The sequence below is a fragment of the Oncorhynchus clarkii genome, chromosome 7 (genome assembly GCF_045791955.1).
Source record: "Oncorhynchus clarkii lewisi isolate Uvic-CL-2024 chromosome 7, UVic_Ocla_1.0, whole genome shotgun sequence".
Taxonomy (NCBI): domain Eukaryota; kingdom Metazoa; phylum Chordata; class Actinopteri; order Salmoniformes; family Salmonidae; genus Oncorhynchus; species Oncorhynchus clarkii.
In genome coordinates this window covers 62,288,830-62,310,290 of record NC_092153.1, presented here as the reverse complement: position 1 = coordinate 62,310,290, position 21,461 = coordinate 62,288,830, and the positions used below count along the sequence as shown (strand labels likewise).

Below are 21,461 nucleotides of genomic sequence, written 5' to 3'. Positions count from 1 at the left end.
GAGCTAGGGGGTACAATATCACATTGCAATTACACAAGGACCTTAAGGGACATACATATACTTACAATTCTAACAGCTTTTTTGTTAGTAGAGCATTTAACAGTCTTAAAATACAGTTCAATTTATTTTTGTAGGGTACGAAAATGTGGTTTTCTGTTTGTAAATTTACATTTGTGCATATGAAATTTGGCCAAAAGAATAATGAAATGAATTACATAAAAATGTTTCAGCTTATTTCTATTGTATGTAAAGAATCCAAACAGTACATCTCTCCACAATAGTGTAAAATCTTCATAAATGTGTTCAATTATAAACCTACTGATGTCTTGCCACAGTTTTCTTATATGCATACAATGCCAAAAAAGATGCAACACTGTTTCTGGGTGGTCATTACAAAAGGAGCAATTTGAGCTGATGTTTTCCTTAAACTTCTTTATATAGTGGTTGGCAGGATAATATTTATGAATAATTTTAAAGGGAACTTCCTTAATTTTGTGGGTGGCAACATGCACACTTTTTTTCAACAGATATTATCAATAAATCCATTCCAATAAGGTTTGCATACAACATCCTGCTGAAACAAGGTTCGAATCGCTCTGTTGTTGAATGGACCAAAAGAGAAACAAATCTTTCCTACTGATGAGTCAACAGGGTCAATAGAAGGTAGGCTCTGAGGGTCAGGTCTTGACACGTTCCTGAATAACATAGCAACACCTGAGGAAATGCCATCTAAAACAATTGCAAAATCTTTAGGTGTTACAGGGACCTTGTAAAGTGATAAGAATTCTTTATAACTGAGTAAAATACCCTCTGCATTTACCAGTTGGCTCACCAATAAGATATTATTTCGGAACCAATATTCTAAAAACAAAGAAGTATTTTTATACAATATATCTCAATTATTCCATATATAATATCTGCGTGGAGAAAATTTGTGTTTATAAATTAAGGACCATGACAAGAAAACCTGCCGATGAAAAGCAGAAAGTTTCACTGGAACTTTGTCAATTATAATTGCAAAACAACATGAAGTTAAGGCCACCAAAAGTAGAGAAGACATGATGATGAATACAATTCCAGATAGAAGAGGGTCTTAGGAATTGTTTTATCCAATTGATCTTAAAAGTATTTTTTAAAGTAGTAAAGTCCAGAAAATTCAGTCCACCATTCTCATAAGTGTTCATTACAACAGTTTTCCTAATGTAATGGGTACGGTTTCTCCAAAGAAAGTTGAAAAGCATCTGGTCTATCTCCTTGCTTATTTTACTGTCAAGATATAAAGATAGAGTGCCATGTGTTAGTCTAGAGATACCTTCAGCCTTGGTTATTAGGACTCTACCTTTTAAAGATAAGTCCCTCTGTAGCCATTGATTTAGCTTCTTCTGGGTTTTTTAATAAGAGGGTTAAAATTTAGTAAGCCTCTAGACTTCTGATCCTTTGTAATGGTTATGCCTAAATATGTAAGTTCTTATTTTACTGGAATACCATAATATGAAGGTCTCACACAAGCTTTGACAGCTATGAGTTCACATTTATTAATGTTAACATATAGACCAGACGCTTTGGAAAAGGATTCTATCACATTGATCGATATGGGAATTTGGTTAGCGTCTTTCAGAAAAAGTGTAGTATCGTCAGCCAGCTGGCTTATAATAATTTATTTACCAGCTATGGAAATACCTTGTACAGGACTATTATTTAAAGAATTTGCAAGAAGTTGGGTGATTCATAAAAACAGGTACGGTGTCACGTTCTGACCATAGTTCCTTTGTGTTTTCTTTGTTTTAATGTTGGTCAGGACGTGAGCTGAGTGGGCATTCTATGTTGTGTGTCTAGTTTTCCCGTTTCTATGTTTGGCCTGATATGGTTCTCAATCAGAGGCAGGTGTTAGTCATTGTCTCTGATTGGGAAGCATATTTAGGTAGCCTGTTTTGTGTTGGGTTTGGTGGGTGGTTGTCTTCTGTCTTTGTGTGTTTGCACCAGACAGAACTGTTTCGGTTTTTCACATTTGTTGTTTTGTATTTTGTAGTGTTCATGTTTACCGTCTTTATTGAACATGATGAACACTAACCACACTGCGCTTTGGTCCTCTCCTTCGTCCACAGAAGAAAGCCGTTACAGAACCACCCACCAACCAAGGACCAAGCGGCGTGGTAACAGGCAGCGGCAGCAGGAGCAGCGCAAGAAGGAGGAATGGACATGGGAGGACGAGTTGGACGGAAAAGGACCCTGGGCAGAGCCAGGGGAATATCGCAGCCCCAAAGCAGAGCTGGAGGCAGCGAAAGCCGAGAGGCGGCATTACGAGGAGCTGGCGACCTGAGCCAACTCCCCCTGTTTTCCGTAGGAAGCCAAGGAGGAAACCAGAGCCGGTCAGCGCGGTAATGGAGCAGTAGGCGAAGTTGAGTGGTGAGTCTGAGATTGTCGAGGAGTTTTTGGACAGATTGGAGGAGAGTGAACGGAGGGGAGATTGAGACATTCGAGGAGTTGTTGATGAAATTGGAGGAGAGTGAGGAGAGAGAGCTGTTGGTTTGGCACAGTATGCACGGCACTCGTCCTGAGGTGCGTGCTAGCCATCTGGTTAAGACTGTGCCAGCCTCATGCACCAGGCCTCCTGTGCACCTTCCTAGCCCTGCACGTCCGGTGCCAGCTCAGCTCTACAGTGCTCCTAGCAGTGCTAACCGTGGCGGGCGTTGTACTGGTCAGGCACCGTGTTATACGGTGGAACGCACGGTGTCCCCAGTACGCGTGCTTAGCCCAGGGCGCTACATCCCAGCTCCCCACATCCAGCCAGGGCGGATGGTGCCAGCCCTGCTCTCAAGATCTCCAGTACGCCTTCACGGTCCGGTCCATCCAGTGCCACCTCCATGCACCAGCCCTCCGGTGGCAGCCCCCCGCACCAGGCTATCTCTCCGTCCTTTGGCTACAGGTGCTCCCGCCTCTCCAGAGCCGCCAGAGTCTCCCGCCTGGCCAGGGCCGCCGGAGTCTCCCGCCTGGCCAGGGCCGCCGGAGTCTCCCGCCTGGCCAGGGCCGCCGGAGTCTCCCGCCTGGCCAGGGCCGCCGGAGTCTCCCGCCTGGCCAGGGCCGCCGGAGTCTCCCGCCTGGCCAGGGCCGCCGGAGTCTCCCGCCTGGCCAGGGCCGCCGGAGTCTCCCGCCTGGTCAGCCAGGAGCCGCCAGAGCCGGCAGTCTGTCCGGAGCCGCCAGAGCCGGCAGTCTGTCCGGAGCCGCCAGAGCCGCCAGGTCAGCCAGGAGCCGCCAGTCAGCCAGGAGCCGCCAGAGCCGGCAGTCTGTCCTGAGCCGCCAGTCTGTTATGTGCCGCCAGAGCCGTCAGTCAGCCAGGAGCCGCCAGAGCCGTGAACCAGCCTGAGCTACCTCTCAGTCCTGAGCTACCCCTCAGTCCTGAGCTACCCCTCAGTCCTGAGCTACCCCTCAGTCCTGAGCTACCCCTCAGTCCTGAGCTACCCCTCAGTCCTGAGCTACCCCTCAGTCCTGAGCTACCCCTCAGTCCGGAGCTGCCCCTCAGGAATTTGTTAAGTCCAGAGGTGTCCCTCAGTCCTGTGGGTCTATTTATTAGGGTTCCCAAGTCAGGGTCGGCGGCAAGGGTCGTGAGCTGAGTGGGCATTCTATGTTGTGTGTCTAGTTTTCCCGTTTCTATGTTTGGCCTGATATGGTTCTCAATCAGAGGCAGGTGTTAGTCATTGTCTCTGATTGGGGACCATATTTAGGTAGCCTGTTTTGTGTTGGGTTTGGTGGGTGGTTGTCTTCTGTCTTCGTGTGTCTGCATCAGACAGAACTGTTTCGGTTTTTCACATTTGTTGTTTTGTATTTTGTAGTGTTCACGTTTACCGTCTTTATTAAACATGATGAACACTAACCACACCGTGCTTTGGTCCTCTCCTTCGCCCACAGAAGAAAGCCGTTACATACGGAGAGATAGGACAACCTTGCCTAATTCCTCTCTTTAACTCAAATCTAGGAGAGGTGCCATATTTCAATTTGATAGAGCTTTTACCATTTGCATAGAGAGTCTTAATAGCCTTACAGAAAAAGTCCCCAAAGCCAAGTCTCTCAAGGGAGTGGAAGAGAAACTGATGCTCTACTGTGTCAAATGCTTTATAAAAATCTAAAACTAATATGAAGCTATCCTCAGTTATTAGGTCTGAGTAGTCAAGTATGTCTAATACTAGCCTGACATTGTTAGAAATATGTCTGTTCCTCATGAAGCCAGACTGTGTTTCATCAATGATTGCATCCAGGACCTCTTTAATTATTTTTGCAAGTAGTAAGGCTAATATCTTATAGTCATTATTAAGAAGACAAATTGGACGCCAGTTATCGATGAGCAGCACTTCTGACTCATTGTAGGAGGGAGAACATTGTTTTTAATACTCTCTAAAAAGACTTCAAATAGGAAGGGAGCTACTTGTTCAGAAAATCATTTGTACAATTCTGATGTAATTCCATCAACACCTGGTGATTTATTGTTCTTTAGATGTTTGATAGACTCTATAATCTCTTCAACTTTGATGGGTTCATCAACACTGAGCGAACATTATTCAGTGAGTTAAAAAACATATCTGTGGATTCCTGACAGTACGTAGAGCTATACAATTTCCTGTAAAAATTGCTACAGTATTTAGCGATTAATATTTGGTCATCTGTAATAACACCAATGTTTAACTTATGGATAGTTTTATTTTTTGAGTGAAATTTCTCAAGTCTAAAGAAATAGGATGAATTCTGTTCTCCCTCCTCAATCCATTTTTTTCCTAGATCTAATAAAGGCTCCTTCTGCTTTTAATTTATATATCTTATCCAGTTTATTTTGTAACTCAATTAGTTCCATCGTCTCCTCCCCCGAGAGGTCGGCTGGGGACCTCTGAGAAAGGGAAGTTATCTTAATAATCACCTTTTCCTCCTCAGCTCTTCTGGTCTTAGCAAGTTTACTACCATATTTTCTAAGGTATTTGGACACCTCAAATTTAAAGAGCTCCCAGTTCTTGCAATAAGATTTTTCTTCACAAGCCCTTTCCCAAAAGTGTGAGAGCAGATTTTTAACCTCAAATTGAACTATATCATTATTTAATAATGAGCTATTTAGCTTCCAGTAGGATGCTCTACCAAGGTTAGTATCAGGGGTAAATATTTTGATATCAATGTAAATAGCCCTATGGTCTGTCAGGGGAGTAGTACAAATATTTGTAGTAACACACTCACTATCAATACATTTGGATTGAAGAAATTATTTTTAAATGGACTACTCTTGGCTTGAAATTCGTGACTCGTTCATGCCGCGATGATTGTGTTTTCAGCAACCGGTAGCTTGTGGGTGTTTTTTGATACATTCAATTGAGTGCATGTCTACTTATATTTAACATAATTATTAATATACGCCTACTGTATGATAGCTAGCAAATTAATTAGCTAACTAACGTTAGCCTGCCTAACTGGGACTGCTGAAGAAGGGAAATGTTTTAGTTCTACAATTTCCCAAATAATACTTTTTACGTAGTAGCGCAATTTCTAACTTATTTGCGTTTGTTTTTACTTTCACTTGTATGTTGACCCTTCCATCGATGTTGTTTTTAAGTTTTGGCGGACTTTCCTTAGCGGATGTACAATCGTCACTTATTGAATTATGGGGAGTAGTGATGGGTCGTTCGCGAATGAGTCGACATTAACAGCCGGCTCTTGTAGGTGAACGTTGGGAGGCGGCTCGCATATCAGAAGAGCCGAATCTATTTATTTAAACATTTTAAAATGAAGATATGAATAATCAAAATATTTAAATTAATATAATTAACTTATTCAAAGAACGAAAAAAATATATATAATATAGGCCTAAATGCTCAAGCACACACACATTCATTTTGACTGTCTGCTCAGACTAACAGCCTCACCTGTTGATCCTGTCAATCAGACACGCAGTGTCAACCAATGAACCAAAGACGTGTGAGGGAAGGCAGAGCCAACTCACTCACAGACACACACTTAGCAGCTGAGGAGAGAGAGGAAGGGGAGCTGTGAAAACAACAGCTGGAAAATGAGTCTGAAGCGCAGTAGCATGTGGATGCATTTTAATAATGTAGACAATGTCAGAGCACAGTGTAGAATTTGCCATAAACAAAATATCATATAAAGCCGGTTCTACGCACAACCTACATCGGAATATGCGAACTGTGCACACAACTGTGAAGCTAGCTGTAGCGGAGCTTCGAGGAACTAGCGGGCCTGCTAGTGATAGTGGTGGACCCAGCACCTCCACACGTGGAGATGTATCCACTCAGTCAAGTAGGCCTACTCCGCGACCCACGGCAAAGCAGTTTTCTATAGACCAGTTTATGCCAAAGTCTATGTCTGTAGCAAAACAAGGCCAAATTGATATTGCATTGGCTGAAATAATTGCCACCAATTTCGAGCCATTTTCGATTGTGGACAGAGATTTTAGAAATTATAGCAATAGTCTAAATCCAATGTACACAATTCCAAGCAGGAAAACCCTTTCAAAATCACTTATTCCACAACTGTATGAGAGCACCTAGGCTTCAGTGCGGGAAAGAGTCCAAAAAGCCTTACCACTGACTCCTGGACATCAAGGGTAACCACTTCTTACATGTCGGTTACATGTCACTTCATTGAAGATTTTTCGATGTCTAGCTGTCTTCTGGACTGCTTTGAGTTCAGCGACAGACACCTCAAAGAACTTGGCAGAGGAACTGTTGAGAGTGGCCAGAGAATGGCAAGTAATATGGAAAAGTGTTCTGTTGTGTTAGCGAAAATGCAGCTAACATAACCAAACTCATGAAAATCTTAAAATGGACCCATCATCCATGTCTTGCCCACACAATCAGCCTGATTGTAAGAGATGCTCTGAAGGTGATGAAGCCCACTGTGGACAAAGTGAAAGCAGCTGTGGAATACTTCCACAGGAGCACAGTAGGTGCTGAAAAACTCAAGTCTACCCAATGCCAGATGGGGATGCCGGAACTGAGGCCTAAACAAGACTGCACTACAAGGTGGAATTCAACATTTTATATGTTGAAGTGGTTTCTTGAGTCAAAGGATGCCATCACCTCTACCCTGGCCATTGTCAATGTACCTGTTGATGCTCTGACCCAAGAGGAATGGGAGGAGGTATGCAGAGTCCTGGAACCCTTTGAGCAGGTCACTGTGGAGATCAGTGGAGAGAGGTACAGTAAGCAGTTATTACTACATCGTTATTTAATCCAGTATTATATTATACATTTCTGAATGCAAATCTCTCAGAAAAGCAATATATGGTCAGCATTGCTGTGTGCTGCTGGTTATATGGCAATGAAGAAGAGAGAGAAAAGAGGGACCAGTTTAATGTTTTAAGTGGGATGCTGCAGTTTTGCACATTGTTATTTACTTTTCTTTGATATGGTGCAATATTATATTATTATGTTGTTCAGATTGTATTCGTTTTGAATTGTTACATGTATATGCACTTTGTTAATATACATTAAAAAGTTATACTTTAAATGCACATGTTTAATAGCATTATTTTCCATAACAAACCAATGCATTTGTAAATACATTGTGGTTAAGGTAGAGTATGATTTCATTTAATAATTTAATTAGAATTGTTTTAACACCAATCATAGTCAAACTATCGCAAACTGTTTGACTTGGAAAAAATACAAAACATATTTTTTTAAAGAGCCGTTTGGGAGTCAAAATAGCCGGCTCTTTTTGGTGAGCAGAGCCGAACGAGCCGGCTCACTGAAAAGACCCGGAATGCCCATCACTAATTGGTGAGTTTCGGGCCTCGGAGAGAACATAATTGTACACTCGCAAAGCCGAATGAAAACGAGGGCTGAGGGGCTTAAGTTGCAAACTTCCCTTGCTTGGCTAATCATTTGGACCACCCACCAAGATGGCGACGGGTATTCCCCCAAGGGTTTTAGGCGAGGGTTAGTGGACGAGGGTGTGTCTTTTAAGTGTTTGGACGGTAGACGGAGTGTGCATATAGGTTCACTCCAGGGCCTGAAACTCCCCATAATTAAATTCGCGACGATTGTACATCCGCTAAGAAATGTCCGCCAAAACTTAAAAACAACGTCAATAGAGAAGTCAACATACAAGTGTAAGTAAAAACGAATGCAAGTAAGTTAGAAATTGTGATACTAATGCACATGACGGCACAAACACGTCTTGTAAAAAGTACATATGTTTTTGTTGTGTTATCTTTTGGAAAATGTAGAAATAAAACATGTTATTTTTCAGAAGTTCCAGCTAGGCAAGCTAACTTTAGTTAGCTAATTAATTTGCTAGCAATCATACAGTAGGCGTATATTAATAATTATATATTAAATATATCGGTAGAAACGCTTTTATGCGAAAATATTGATATAATAACCATATCAAAGTAAACTTGGAGTCACGACATTTTGTGTGGTCCTCCCACTACGACTCGTCAGGAAAACATGCAGTTTGTTAGGGTACAGATTAAATGAATGATGATGAACTTCATAGGGAGGTGAAAGTGCAAGGAGATGAGCTTGTTGCACCTTTCCAATAAATATCGAGGGTCTTATTCTGGTGACATGATGATCGATGCTTGGCTGCATTTGACAAATACAAATAATCTCATAATGTAGGCTATACAAATATTGCCAGCAAACCAGAAATGCAAGGTGAAGCAATTCAGGCATTCTTAAAAGTCAGGACTATCATTGTCCTGCAAAGACACATTTTTATATTAGATTTTTTTTTTTTTTCGCATTTAGAATTAATCATGGAGTGGAGCTTTATGGTTACGTTACGCGGTTACATCGCGTGCCCCGTGTATCTTCAAATGATTCCGCAATCATTATTTATTCGAGGGAAAAAATGTTTCCATAATTTGTCGCAATGAAGAAAGTTCGACAAAATAAAAATCCACCTCAGTCTAACGGATAAAAATGTCGATCTTTAGAAATTGCCGTTTCCATTACACATGTCGCAATGACTTTCTTTTTTTGTTTTTGCGACATTGCTTTTTGTCGAATAAACCTGGGTCAATGGACAACGTCCTACTGTCCTAGTGTTATGTCAGTTTATCTATTCGTTATTTAACGTAATGAAATTGACAAGAACACACGTTTTGTACATAAGCTATATCCAGGTAAGACGACGCTGATACATTCATTCCGGTGCTTGTTTTACTTGAACTTTACATCTAGCTTTCTAGCCGGCTAACACCATGGCATCCAAGTTAGCTAGCTAGCTAAGCTAATTGCTTGCCACATCATAGGTCAAAGTGAACTAACTAGCTGGTTAGTTAGTTAGCTGTCAATTATTTACTGTAAAATGTAAGTAGACAGCTATATAAATTAAATAACACTTATTTGTGGTATTTTATATTATTAATGCAGCATAAGTTAGCTAGCTAAGTTACACGTTTGGTAACTAGCCAGCTAGAGTCCATGTTAACGTTAGTTGCCCAATGTTCCATCGCTAGCCGGGGAATGTAGTTAGTTTACCTGTGGTTTGCTAGCTACCTATCCAAGGTTTTGGCGATAATCTATGTTTCTTAAGATATATAACAGTTAGTTAGTATAGACGTCAGAATACTGTTCAGCCAGGAAATTTGGCTCATGTAGTTACTCAACTGACTTCTTACATTTGCTCAGATTCCATTGGTTTGTTATGGTACTCCTTTGACGCTTACTTTTACTTAATTTCAGATAGCTGCCATAGAAATGTCTAGACTTTCTGCTCCCCCTTCCTATCCAGTTTTAACCACACTTGCTTGCTAGTCATTTGTTATTGACTGGGTTTCAAAGTGAGCCCATGATTTGACTGCGTTCCAATGTCAAAGTGAGCCCATGATTTGACTGCGTTCCAATGTCAGTGAGCCCATGATTTGACTGCGTTCCAATGTCAAAGTGAGCCCATGCCACCAAACAGCTTAAAATAAATACATCTAGTATATGCAGTGTAGATGGAAATGAATGGACAGTTTTTACATTGCACAAGTTTGAATAAATATCAAATTACCTTTAATCACTTCACTGTTTAAACCACAACCTTTGAGACTTGATCTGAAAATGGTCAGTCTGACCTTGGGTTGACAGATATGTAGGCCTAATCATTGATTTGGACAAACTATAACATGTTCTAAACTTGCCAGACTGTTGCCACAGGCATTTATTCAGCCCTCAGACATTTCTAGGCCAAACTGTTCTGTTTCCTGATTTCAAGCCTACTCCTTGTGTCATGTGAGGAATATAGCCTAAAGGTTTGTGTTTTCTTCCTAGGCTGCTATACCTTAAAAGAGATGGGTGTGTGTGTGTGTGCGCAAGGTCCTTGTTCCGTTAGGGAGGTTATATAGAGTGAGCTGTTTTTCACAGATTAGGTCTGTTGGAGAGAGGAGGGGGGAGAGGAAAGGCCCCAGGTTAGGGGAAGAGCAAACTGCTCCCACTCTGTTCTCTCTCTCCCACCCCAAGTTTTCAATGAGTCATGACTTTATAGTTGCACGCTTTCACAACCCCCCATTCTCCTCAGCCTCATGCTTCTGTTTCTTGGGAAGAATGAATGATCAGGCTTCTTATTTGACAATTTTAACTGAGTATATACACAGGTGTTGTACAACTTATTTTATTTACATTGATAGGGGTGTTTGCCCAAGGTTGACAGGATAGCGTCTCCTGATTAGATTTTTTCTTGTTTGGGCATTTGTAAAGTGTTGAAGATACACTGTGTGAATGTCAGGAGGTTTTTGTTAACTTCCCATTGAGGGAAGTGAAATTTGCTCAGTGGCGACAGAATAATATGTATTCTAACCACAGAGACCATGTTGAGGTCAATTTAAGGCTTTTGTACCAAATATTCTCACAGGGTAATATTTTTTTGTATTACATTGTTATTGATTACGACACTGTTGGGGTTAGCGCTTGCTAGAAAGGCGTTACACTGTACTTGTACATGTGACTTTAAACTTGAATGAAGTAGTCATGTGCATTTGCTGAGTCATTTTGCTGTTGCAGAACTAGTTACTCAGCAGCATCAATATCAGTTGTCTCCTGTCATGGGTTATTGATACAAGTTTCAAGAGTGCTTATTTCCCATTGTAATGAATACCTTTTTTCTAGGTTACCTTTTTTTAGTTTATCTTGTCTTGTGTAAGATCTGGTCTAACGCTACAAATTAAAGCATGCACCAGTCAGCCTCTCACCATTTTCTATAGCGGTCCTGCTCTTCTCTGCCAGAGCAGTATTTAGACCCAAGTGGAGAAATGGTGGAAAGAAATGGAACTCTAACCCAGGTATTCACAAACTTTTTCACTCGGGGGCGCTTCCAGCATTGGAATTTTTCTGTGGACACAAGCACTGTTCATGACACAAACTGTTGACACCTGTTTTGTTGGTGGAGATAATATTGCAGGTTTAAAGTTTATTTCCTGCAATTCTACACATTTTGTCATGAGGTGCAAAGAAAACGTTGCAGTTTTAAAGCATTTTTTGTTGTTGTAATTTTATACATTTGACCTGTCTGTGTACTCGTGTTATTTGAGTGACAAAAAACAACAACAATATCTATGGGCTAAAAAAAAGCCAATAAAAAAAAAAACATTTGCTGACATAGGCTAGTTGAACTGGACATTTCTGCTAAGTTATAAATAGCTCTCTAAGGTAATGTAATGTAACAAAAGGAACTAATGATGCACTACTCAATTTCAAAATTGCACCACCTTGTGCATTGTACTATCAACCCCCCCCCCCCCCACACCCACACACACACACAGATCCCTTGGGCGTTTGGGAACCACTGCCCTAATATAGAGATGCTCAGTTTTTTTTTTTTTTGACACTACACTCCAAAAAGGCTCATGTTTTGTCTAATCTTGATTATAGTCCAGTCGTGTGGTCCAGTGCGACGAGGAAAGACCTAGTTAAGCTGCAGCTGGCCCAGAACAGAGCGGCACGTTTTGCTCTTCATTGTAATCAGAGGGCTGATATAAATACTATGCATGCCAGTCTCTCTTTGCCAAGAGTTGAGTAGAGACTGACTGCATCACTTCATCTTTTTATAAGAAACATTGTGTTGAAAATTCCAAATTGTTTGCATAGTCGTCTTACGCACAGCTCTGACATACACACATATCCTACCTGACATGCCACCAGGGGTCTTTTCATAGACCCAAATCCAGAACAAATTCAAGAAAACGTACAGTATTATATAGAGCCCTTACTGCATGGAACTTCTTTCCATCTCATATTGCTCAAATAAGCAGCAAACCTGGTTTCAAAAAACAGATAAAGCAACATCTCTCGGCACAACGCCTCTCCCCTATTTGACCTAGATAGTTTGTGTATGCATTGATATGTAGACTACGTGTGCCTTTAAAAAAAAGAAATGTATTTCTGTCCTTGCTGTTCTTGTCAAAGGATGTTTTGTGTGGACCTCAGGAAGAGTAGCTGCTGCTTTTGCAACAGCTAATGGGGATCCTAATAAAATCCCAAACCAACTGTTTACTAACACTGATCCTTCAGTGATTCAGTGGGTGACTGGACTGACAGCCTGCAGATACCCACAATGACCAGAGTTTAATTGGTCAGAAATTAAGGCTAGAGATGGAAGCATACTTTTTTCAAACCCAAAATAAGTGTTACTGGTCTCTGCAGTGTTGTATAATATATATTTCTCTTAATATTTAGTTTAATTTCAGTTGCCTGTTTCCAGACAGATCTCCAGTCTCTGCGTTTCCAGAGCTCTCCCTCCGCCCCCCTTTAACCCCAACCCTCACTGATGGAGACAGAGCGGGAAGCCGACCTTCTGGAAGGTAACGTTAACAGAAACAAGACATTCCACCACACTAACTCCCACGACTTACTGTGGTCAGCTTAGCAAACATGGTGCACTATAGGCTCTATGCCAGTATACACAATACATTGTAGAAAAAACAACTCCTGAACACACGATTTACCTCTGCACATTTTCGATTCAATACCTTTTTTCAAGACAAAGTGAGATTCACCTTGTTGTTTTTAGGGCATTAACTCCCAGCTCTACAATGAGATAATCTTGGTGGTAGTGTGTGTGATAACCCTCTTCTAAAGTGTCAAGAAGTGACACTGTGCTCTTTTGGGGAAACAGCATGGTCATGGTTTTCAATTTAGGAACTTGTGCCTTGGACTTAGAAGGGATGTGTTATTATGTTCTTGCATGACTGTTTTTGTGTGTGTGTGGGGGGATGATGATGATGTGGCAATAATCGAAATCAGGAGTTTGTGACCAAGCTTTCTTTCCATGGGTTGAAGGGGAATGGGTTAGTAAGTTAGTCTTTGTCATCCTGAGTCTGACTCGTGTATTGAAATAGGAAGTTATTGAGACATTCATTGAGTTAGGCTATATATAGCCTATGTAAGCAACGCTCCTGTTAGAAGAAGTAGACTTGGACCCAAAGAGACTGTAGTGCGAGAGGAACCTTTGGGAGATGAAGGAAGAGAAGCCCAATGAACATTCCAACCTGAGTAAGTACAGATCATTGTATCAGACCATCGGTAGAGTGGTACACTGTTAGTGTAAGGAGGAGGATGCATTAAGGGTCTAGAATTCTTGTGTAATGATGTGATTATTGGGCTTTTGATTCATATGATGTGACAATTCATGTGATCACTCTGTTCATATTTAACCTGTTACGCAAATAGATATTTGGCCTTAGTATTGCTCTTTGTTTAGCCTACTTTTCAGAGGTATGATGTAGCCTATTAATGTAAAAGGTGCATTGAAAGAGAAAAATGACACCTATTAAGCTATTGGGTGGCAGGTAGCCTAGCGGTTAGCGCATTGGTCTGGTAAAGGATAGGTCGCTGGTTCGAATGCCAGAGCCAACAAGGTGAAAAATTAGCCGACGTGCCCTTGAGCAAGGCACTTAACCCTAATTTGTTCCAAGGGCGCTGTATTACTATGGCTGGCCCTGTAAAACAACACATTTCACTGCACCTATCCGGTGTATGTGACAATAAAAATATTGTAAAAAAAAATGTTTTACAATACGTATCTTTTACTTTATAACCTGAAGTGTTTCAAAATGTGTCATAAAAACAGGTTTGTTGGCCCTTCCTGGAGACTCAGCCAGGTTAAGAGAGTTGATTGACACTCCATTTACAGTGGACTTTAATGTGGCACTTCCTTGTTGAAGTTGGCAAACGCTTCTGTCATTAGAGAGAGACTGAAAGTATGGCTTTCAATCTCTTTACTGTGGCAAGGTTGCCAATTAATGTCTGCTTTAATCTGCAGCTGAATCAAATCAAATGTTATTTGTCACATGCGCCGAATACAACAGGTGTAGATTAATAAACAGTGAAATGCTTATTTACAGGCTCTAACCAAAAGGTGTTAGGTGAACAATATGTAAATAAAGAAATAAAACAACAGTAAAAAGACAGGCTATATACAGTAGCGAGGCTATAAAAGCCCTTGACCAATAATACTATTTTCTTTTCTTAAAACTGCAAGTATTTACTCAAATAAACTGAAGTAAATTAAAAAATAATAATAATTAAGGAGTGACAAAATAACAGTAGCGAGGCTATATACAGGGGGTACCAGTACAGAGTCAATGTGCTGGGGCACTGGTTAGTCCAGGTAATTGAGGTAATATGTACATGTAGGTATAGGTAAAGTGACTATGTATGGAAAATAAACAGAGTAGCAGCAGTGTAAAGGGGGGAGGGGGGCGACAATGCAAATAGTCCCGGTAGCTGTGTGATTAGCTGTTCAGGAGTCTTGTGGCTTGGGGGTAGAAGCTGTTAAGAAGCATTTTGGACCTAGACTTGGCGCTCCGGTACCACTTGCCGTGCGGTAGAAGAGAGAACAGTCTATGACTAGGGTGGCTGGAGTCTTTGGCAATTGTTTGGGCCTTCCTCTGACATGCCTGGTATAGAGGTTCTGGATGGCAGGAAGCTTGTCCTGGGCCGTACGCACTACCCTCTGTAGTGCCTTGCGGTTGTACCAGGCGGTGAAGTAACCATGCTCTCGATGGTGTAGAACTTACTTTTTGAGAATTTGAGGACCCATGCCAATTCTTTTCAGTCTTCTGAGGAGGAATAGACTTTGTTGTGCCCTCTTCACGACTGTCTTAGTGTGTTTTGGACCATGATAGTTTGTTGGTGATTTGGACACCAAGGAACTTGAAGCTCTGAACCTGCTCGACTACAGCCCCGTCGATGAGAATGGGGGAATGCTCGGCCCTCCCTTTTCCTGTAGTCCACAATCATCTCCTTTGTCTTGATCGCATTGAGGGATAGGTTGTTATTCTGGCACCACACTGCCAGGTCTCTGACCTCCTCCCTATAGGCTCTCATCGTTGTCGGTGATCACTGTTGTGTCGTCAGCAGACTTAATGATGATGGTGTTGGTGTCGTGCCTGGCCATGCAGTCGTGGGTGAACAGGGAGTAGAGGAGGGGACTGAGCATGCACCCCTGAGGGCCCCCCCCCTTGTTGAGGATTAGCGTGGCAGATGTGGTGTTACCTACCCTTACCACCTGGGGGCAGCCCGTCAGGAAGTCCAGGATCCAGTTGCAGAGGGAGGTGTTTAGTCCCAGGGACCTTCGCTTAGTGATGAGCTTTGAGGGTACTATGGTGTTGAGCGCTGAACTGTAGTCACTGAGTAGCATTCTCACAAAGGTGTTCCTTTTGCCCAGGTGGGAAAGGGCAGTGTGGAGTGCAACCTCTGTGGATCTGTTTGTGCGGTATGCAAATTGGAGTGGGTTTAGGGTTTCTGGGATAATGGTGTTGATGTGAGCCATGACCAGCCTTTCAAAACACTTCATGGCTATGGTTCGGTATTCATTTAGGCAGGTTACCTTGGTGTTCTTGGGCACAGGGACTGCTGGTCTGCTTGAAATATGTTGGTATTTCAGACGCGGTCAGGGAGAGGTTAAATGTCAGTGAAGACACTTGCCAGTTGGTCAGCGCATGCTCGGAGTACACGTCCCGGTAATCCGTCTGGCCTTGTGAATGTTGACATGTTTAAAGGTATTACTCACATCGGCTACGGAGAGCATGATCACAGTCGTCAAGGAACAGCTGATTGTCTCATGCATGCTTCAGTGTTGCTTGTCTCGAATCAAATGGTGTGGAACATAGCTTGGTCATGGGAAGAGTGTGGGTAGAATAGAATCTCTCTTCATATTGCTCAGGTTCATGTGATCACAGTAGTTTTCATGTCTCTCACTCACTCTCTCTCACACACACAGAGGAACCTCCTCAGGAGAATGGGGTCATCCAGAGCACCCAGGGCCTGTACAGCTCCACCTCCGCTCCGGCTTCAGACGACGAGCCTTTCTCCACATACTTTGAGGAAAAGGTTCCCATTCCAGAGGATGTCACCCAGGTACTGAGGCCATGTGCCCTATGACCTCACAGGGATTATTAAAACAGAGCCCAGGACCTCACACAGACTATTAACACAGCCTAGAAAACCCCAGGGATTATTAACACAGAGCCTATGATCTCAGGGTCTATGACATCACAGTAAGTATTAACTCACAGAGGGTTATGACGTCAAGGTCTATGACCTCACACAGATGAACCCAGAGCCTATGGCATCACATGCGCAATTATGACCTTATAAAATACAGTACCAGTCAAAAGTTTGGACACACCTACTCATTCAAGGGTTTTTCTTTTCTTTTTACTATTTTCTACATTGTAAAATAATAGTGAAGACATCAGAACTATGAAATAACACATGGAATCATGTAGTAACCAAAACAGTGTTAATCAAAATATATTTTATAAATTAGATTATTTGAAGTAGCCACCCTTTGCCTTGATGACAGCTTTGCACCCTCTTGGCATTCTCTCAACCAACTTCATGAGGAATGCTTTTCCAAAAGTCTTGAAGGAGTTCCCACATATGCTGAGCACTTGTTTGCTGCGTTTCCTTCATTCTGCGGTCCAACTTATCCCAAACCATCAATCAAATCCAATTGTATTTGTCACATGCGCCGAATACAACAAGTGTAGTAGACCTTACAGTGGAATGCTTACTTTCAGGCCCTTAACCAACAATGCCATTTTAAGAAAATACCTAAAAAAATATTTAAAAAGAGAAAAGAATAACAAATGATTAAAGAGCAGCAGTAAATAACAATAGCGGGGCTATATACATGGGGTACGGTACAGAGTCAATGTGCGGAGGCACTGGTGTCGAGGTAATATGTAGGTATAGGTAAAGTGACTCTGCATAGATATAACAGAGTAGCAGCAGTGTTCCAGAGGGGGGAAGGTAATGCAAATACTCTGGGGAGCCATTTGATTAGCTGTTCAGGTGTCTTATGGCTTGGGGATAGAAGCTGTTTAGAAGCCTCTTGGACCTAGACTTGGCACTCTGGTACGGCTTGCTGTAGCAGAGGGAACAGTCTATCACTAGGGTGGCTGGAGTCTTTGGCAATTGTTTGGGCCTTCCTCTGACACCGCCTGGTATATAGGTCCTGGTTTGCAGGAAGCTTGGCCCCGGTGATGTACTGGGACGTACGGACTATCTCTGTAGTGCCTTGCGGTCAGAGGCCGAGCAGTTTCCATACCAGGCAGTGACGCAACCAGTCAGGATGCTCTTGATGGTGCAGCTGTAAAACCTTTTGAGGATCTGAGGACCCATGCCAAATCTTTTTAGTTTCCCGAGGGGGAATATGTTGTCGTGCCCTCTTCAAGACTGTCTTGGTGTGCTTGGACCATGTTAGTTTGTTGGTGATGTAGATGCCAAGGAACTTAAAGCTCTCAACCTGCTCCACTACAGCCCTGTTGATAAGAATGGGGGCGTGCTCGGTCCTCCTTTTCCTGTAGTCCACAATCATCTCCTTTGTCTTGATCCCGTTGAGGTTTGAGGAGGTTGTCCTGGCACCACAGGGTCAGGTCTCAGCCTATAGGGAGTAGGTCCCTCTCATCATTGTTGGTGATCAGGCCTAGCACTGTTGTGTCATCAGCAAACTTAATATTGATGTTGGAGTCGTGCCTGGCTGTGCAGTCATGAGTGAATAGGGAGTACAGGAGGGGACTGAGCTCGCACCCCTGAGGGACCCCCGTGTTGAGGATCAGAGTGGCGAATGTGTTGTCACCTAACCTTACCACCTGTGGGTGGCCTGTCAGGAAGTCCAGGATCCAGTTGCAGAGGGAGGTGTTTTGTCCCAGGGTCCTTCGCTTAGTGATGACCTTTGAGGGCACTATGGTGTTGAACGCTGAGCTGTAGTCACTGAGTAGCATTCTCACATAGGTGTTCCTTTTGTCCAGATGGGAAAGGGTGGTGTGGAGTGCAATAGAGATTGAATCATTTGTGCATCTGTTTGTGCGGTATGCAAATTGTATTGAGTCTAGGGTTTCTGGGATAATGGTGTTGATGTGAACCATGACCAGCTTTTCAAAGCATTTCATGGCTACAGATGTGAGTGCTACAGGTCGGTAGTCATTTAGGCAGGTTACCTTAGTGTTCTTGGGCACAGGGACCATGGCGGTCTGCTTGAAACATGTTGGTATTAGACTCGGACAGGGAGAGGTTGAAAATGTCAGTGAAGACACTTGGCAGTTGGTCAGCGCATGCTCTGAGTACACGTCCTGGTAATCCGTCTGGCCCTGCGGATTTGTGTATGTTGACCTGTTTAAAGGTCTTACTCACGTCGGCTATGGAGAGCGTTATCACAGTCGTCCGGAACAGCTGATGCTCTCATGCATGCCTCAGTGTGGCTTGCCTCGAAGCGAGCATAGAAGTTTTTTAGCTCGTCTGGTATGCTCGTGTCACTGGTCAGCTCTCGGGTGTGCTTCCTTTTGCAGTCTGTAATAGTTTGCAGGCCCGCCTCATCCGATGAGTGTTGGAGCTGGTGTAGTACGATTCAATCTTAGTCCTGTATTGATGCTTTACCTGTTTGATGGTTTGTCGGAGGGCATAACGGGATTTCTTATAATCCCCCGGGATGGAGTCCCTCTCCTTGAAAGCGGCAGCTCTACCCTTTAAGCTCGAATGTTGAATGTAGTCCATGGCTTCTGGTTGGGGTATGTACATACCGTCACTGTGGGGACGACGTCCTCGATGCAGCCTATGCTGCTCTGTACCATCACTCATTCATATATCCTTATGTACATATTCTTTCTCCCCTTACACTGTGTACAAGACAGTAGTTTTGGAATTGTTAGTTAGATTACTTGTTGGTTATTACTGCATTGTCGGAACTAGAAGCACAAGCATTTCGCTACACTCGCATTAACATCTGCTAACCATGTGTATGTGACAAATAAAATTTGATTTGATCAAGCAAGTGACTGATGTGGTGTACTCCTTAATGCCATCGGAGAAATCCCGGAACATATTCCAGTCTGTGCTAGCAAAACATTCCTGTCGTTTAATATCTGCTTCATCTGACCACTTTTTTTTATAGACTGAATTACTGGTGCTTCCTGCTTTAATTTTGGTCAGATTTGCCAAATAGAGGGCAAGGGAGAGCTTTGTACACTTCTGTGTGTGGAGTAAAGGTGGTCTTGAATTTTTTTTCTCTGGTTGCGTATGTAATATGCTGAAGAAATGAGGTAAAACTGATTTGTTTTCCTGCATTAAAGTCACTTGGAGTGCCGCCTCTGCATGAGGGTTTTCCAGTTTGCTTATGGCTGTATACAGCTCATTGAGTGCGGTTTCAGTGCCAGCATCGGTCTGTGGTGGTAAGAAAAACACAGGTGTTTTACCAGAGACTGCTGTTCTGTCCTGTCGATAGTGCCAGCTGTATGTTCTTAATGTCGTCGTTCAGCTACGACGGTGGGAACCACACACGCAGCGATTATCCGTTCACCTACTGAACCAAAAATCTCATATTTAGACTCCTCAGACCAAAGGATAGATTTCCACTGGTCTATTGTCCATTGCTTGTGTTTCTTGGCCCAAGAAAGTCTCTTCTTATTATTGGTGTCCTTTAGTAGTGGTTTCTTTGTTGCAATTTGACCATGAAGGCCTGATTCAATCAGTCTCCTCTGAACAGTTGATGTTGAGATGTCTGTTACTTGAACTCTGTGAAGCATTTATTTGGGCTGCCATCTGAGTTGCAGTTAACTCTAATGAACTTATACTCTGCGGCAGAGGTAACTCTGGGTTTTCCTTTCCTGTTGCGGTCCTCATGAGAGCCAGTTGCATCATAGCGCTTGATGTTTTTTGCGACTGCACTTGGAGAAACTTTCAAAGTTCTTGAAATGTTCCGGGTTGACTGACCTTCATGTGTTAAAGTAATTATGGACTGTCGTTTCTCTTTGCTTGTTTGAGCTGTTCTTGCCATATGGACTTGGTATTTTACCAAATAGGGCTATGTTCTGTATACCCCCCTATCTTGTCACAACACAACTGATTGGCTGAAACGCATTAAGAAGCAATGAAATTCCACAAATTATTTTAACAAAGCACACCTGTTATTTGAAATGCATTCCAGGTGACTACCTCATGAAGCTGGTTGAGAGAATGCCAAGTGTGCACAGCTGTCATCGTGGCAAAGGGTGGCTATATTGTATGTTTAGTTTAACACTTTTTTTAGCTTACTACATGATTCCATGTTTTTTCATAGTTTTGATGTCTTTCCTATTATACAATGTAGAAACATTAAAAAAATTAAGAAACCCTTGTTTGAGTAGTATGTCAACTTCTGACTGGTACTGTATATTACATCACAGTTGAGTCATAGAGCCTATGGCATCATCATGACATCACAGGGCCTATCTTCTAAGTGCGTATGACCTCAAAGAGCATATTATGCTAATCTGATGACCTGAATAAAGTTATACACAAAGATACTATTAGTATAGAATAATTTAGAAATTATTACTTCAATGACTGGTAATACTTCATGCTAAGATTTATTTTCAGGCGTTGATTGTAATATTTGCGATCCTCTCTTTTCAGATGTTCAGTTTCCGTAAACTCTGGGCCTTTACGGGACCTGGTTTCTTGATGAGCATCGCCTATCTTGACCCAGGGAACATCGAGTCCGACCTGCAGTCTGGAGCTAAAGCTGGCTTTAAGGTGAACACAAACCTTCATTCAAGGGACAGGGGTACCAAGTCAAATCAAATGTTATTCGTCATGTGCTTCGTAACCAATAGGTGTAGACCAACAGTGAAATGCTTACTTACGGGCCCTTCCTAACAATTCAGAGAAAGGAAAAATAGAGAAATAATAGATAAGTAATACACAATGAGTAACAATAACTTGGCTATATACATAGGGTACAAATACCGAGTTGATGTGCTGGCGTACGAGGTAATTGTGGTAGATACAGTGGGGCAAAAAAGTATTTAGTCAACCACCAATTGTGCAAGTTCTCCCACTTAAAAAGATGAGGCCTGTAATTTTCATCATAGGTACATTTCAACTATGACAGACAAAACGAGAAAATAAAAATCCAGAAAATCACATTGTAGGATTTTTAATTTATTTATTTGCAAATTATGGTGGAAAATAAGTATTTGGTCAATAACAAAAGTT

At 42.3% G+C, this 21,461-nt stretch overlaps 1 protein-coding gene across 7 annotated transcripts in view; it reads left to right on the top strand.

Annotated features, from left to right (window-relative positions):
* The first annotated feature begins 7,703 nt into the window (after positions 1 to 7,703).
* The window catches only part of LOC139413615 (natural resistance-associated macrophage protein 2-like), a 34,993-nt gene continuing 21,235 nt past the window's right edge, over positions 7,704 to 21,461 (top strand). The window contains exons 1-4 of one of the 7 annotated variants that reach the window (XM_071161218.1): positions 7,704 to 8,104; positions 12,689 to 12,784; positions 16,207 to 16,343; positions 20,880 to 20,999. In XM_071161218.1, the coding sequence (XP_071017319.1) occupies positions 12,751 to 12,784; positions 16,207 to 16,343; positions 20,880 to 20,999 (291 nt within the window). In that variant the 5' untranslated portion in view covers positions 7,704 to 8,104; positions 12,689 to 12,750. Of the gene's footprint in view, positions 8,105 to 8,564; positions 9,125 to 12,684; positions 12,785 to 16,206; positions 16,344 to 20,879; positions 21,000 to 21,461 lie in introns of those variants that run through there. The other 6 variants (XM_071161217.1, XM_071161219.1, XM_071161216.1 and 3 more) reach the window with 6 other exon arrangements.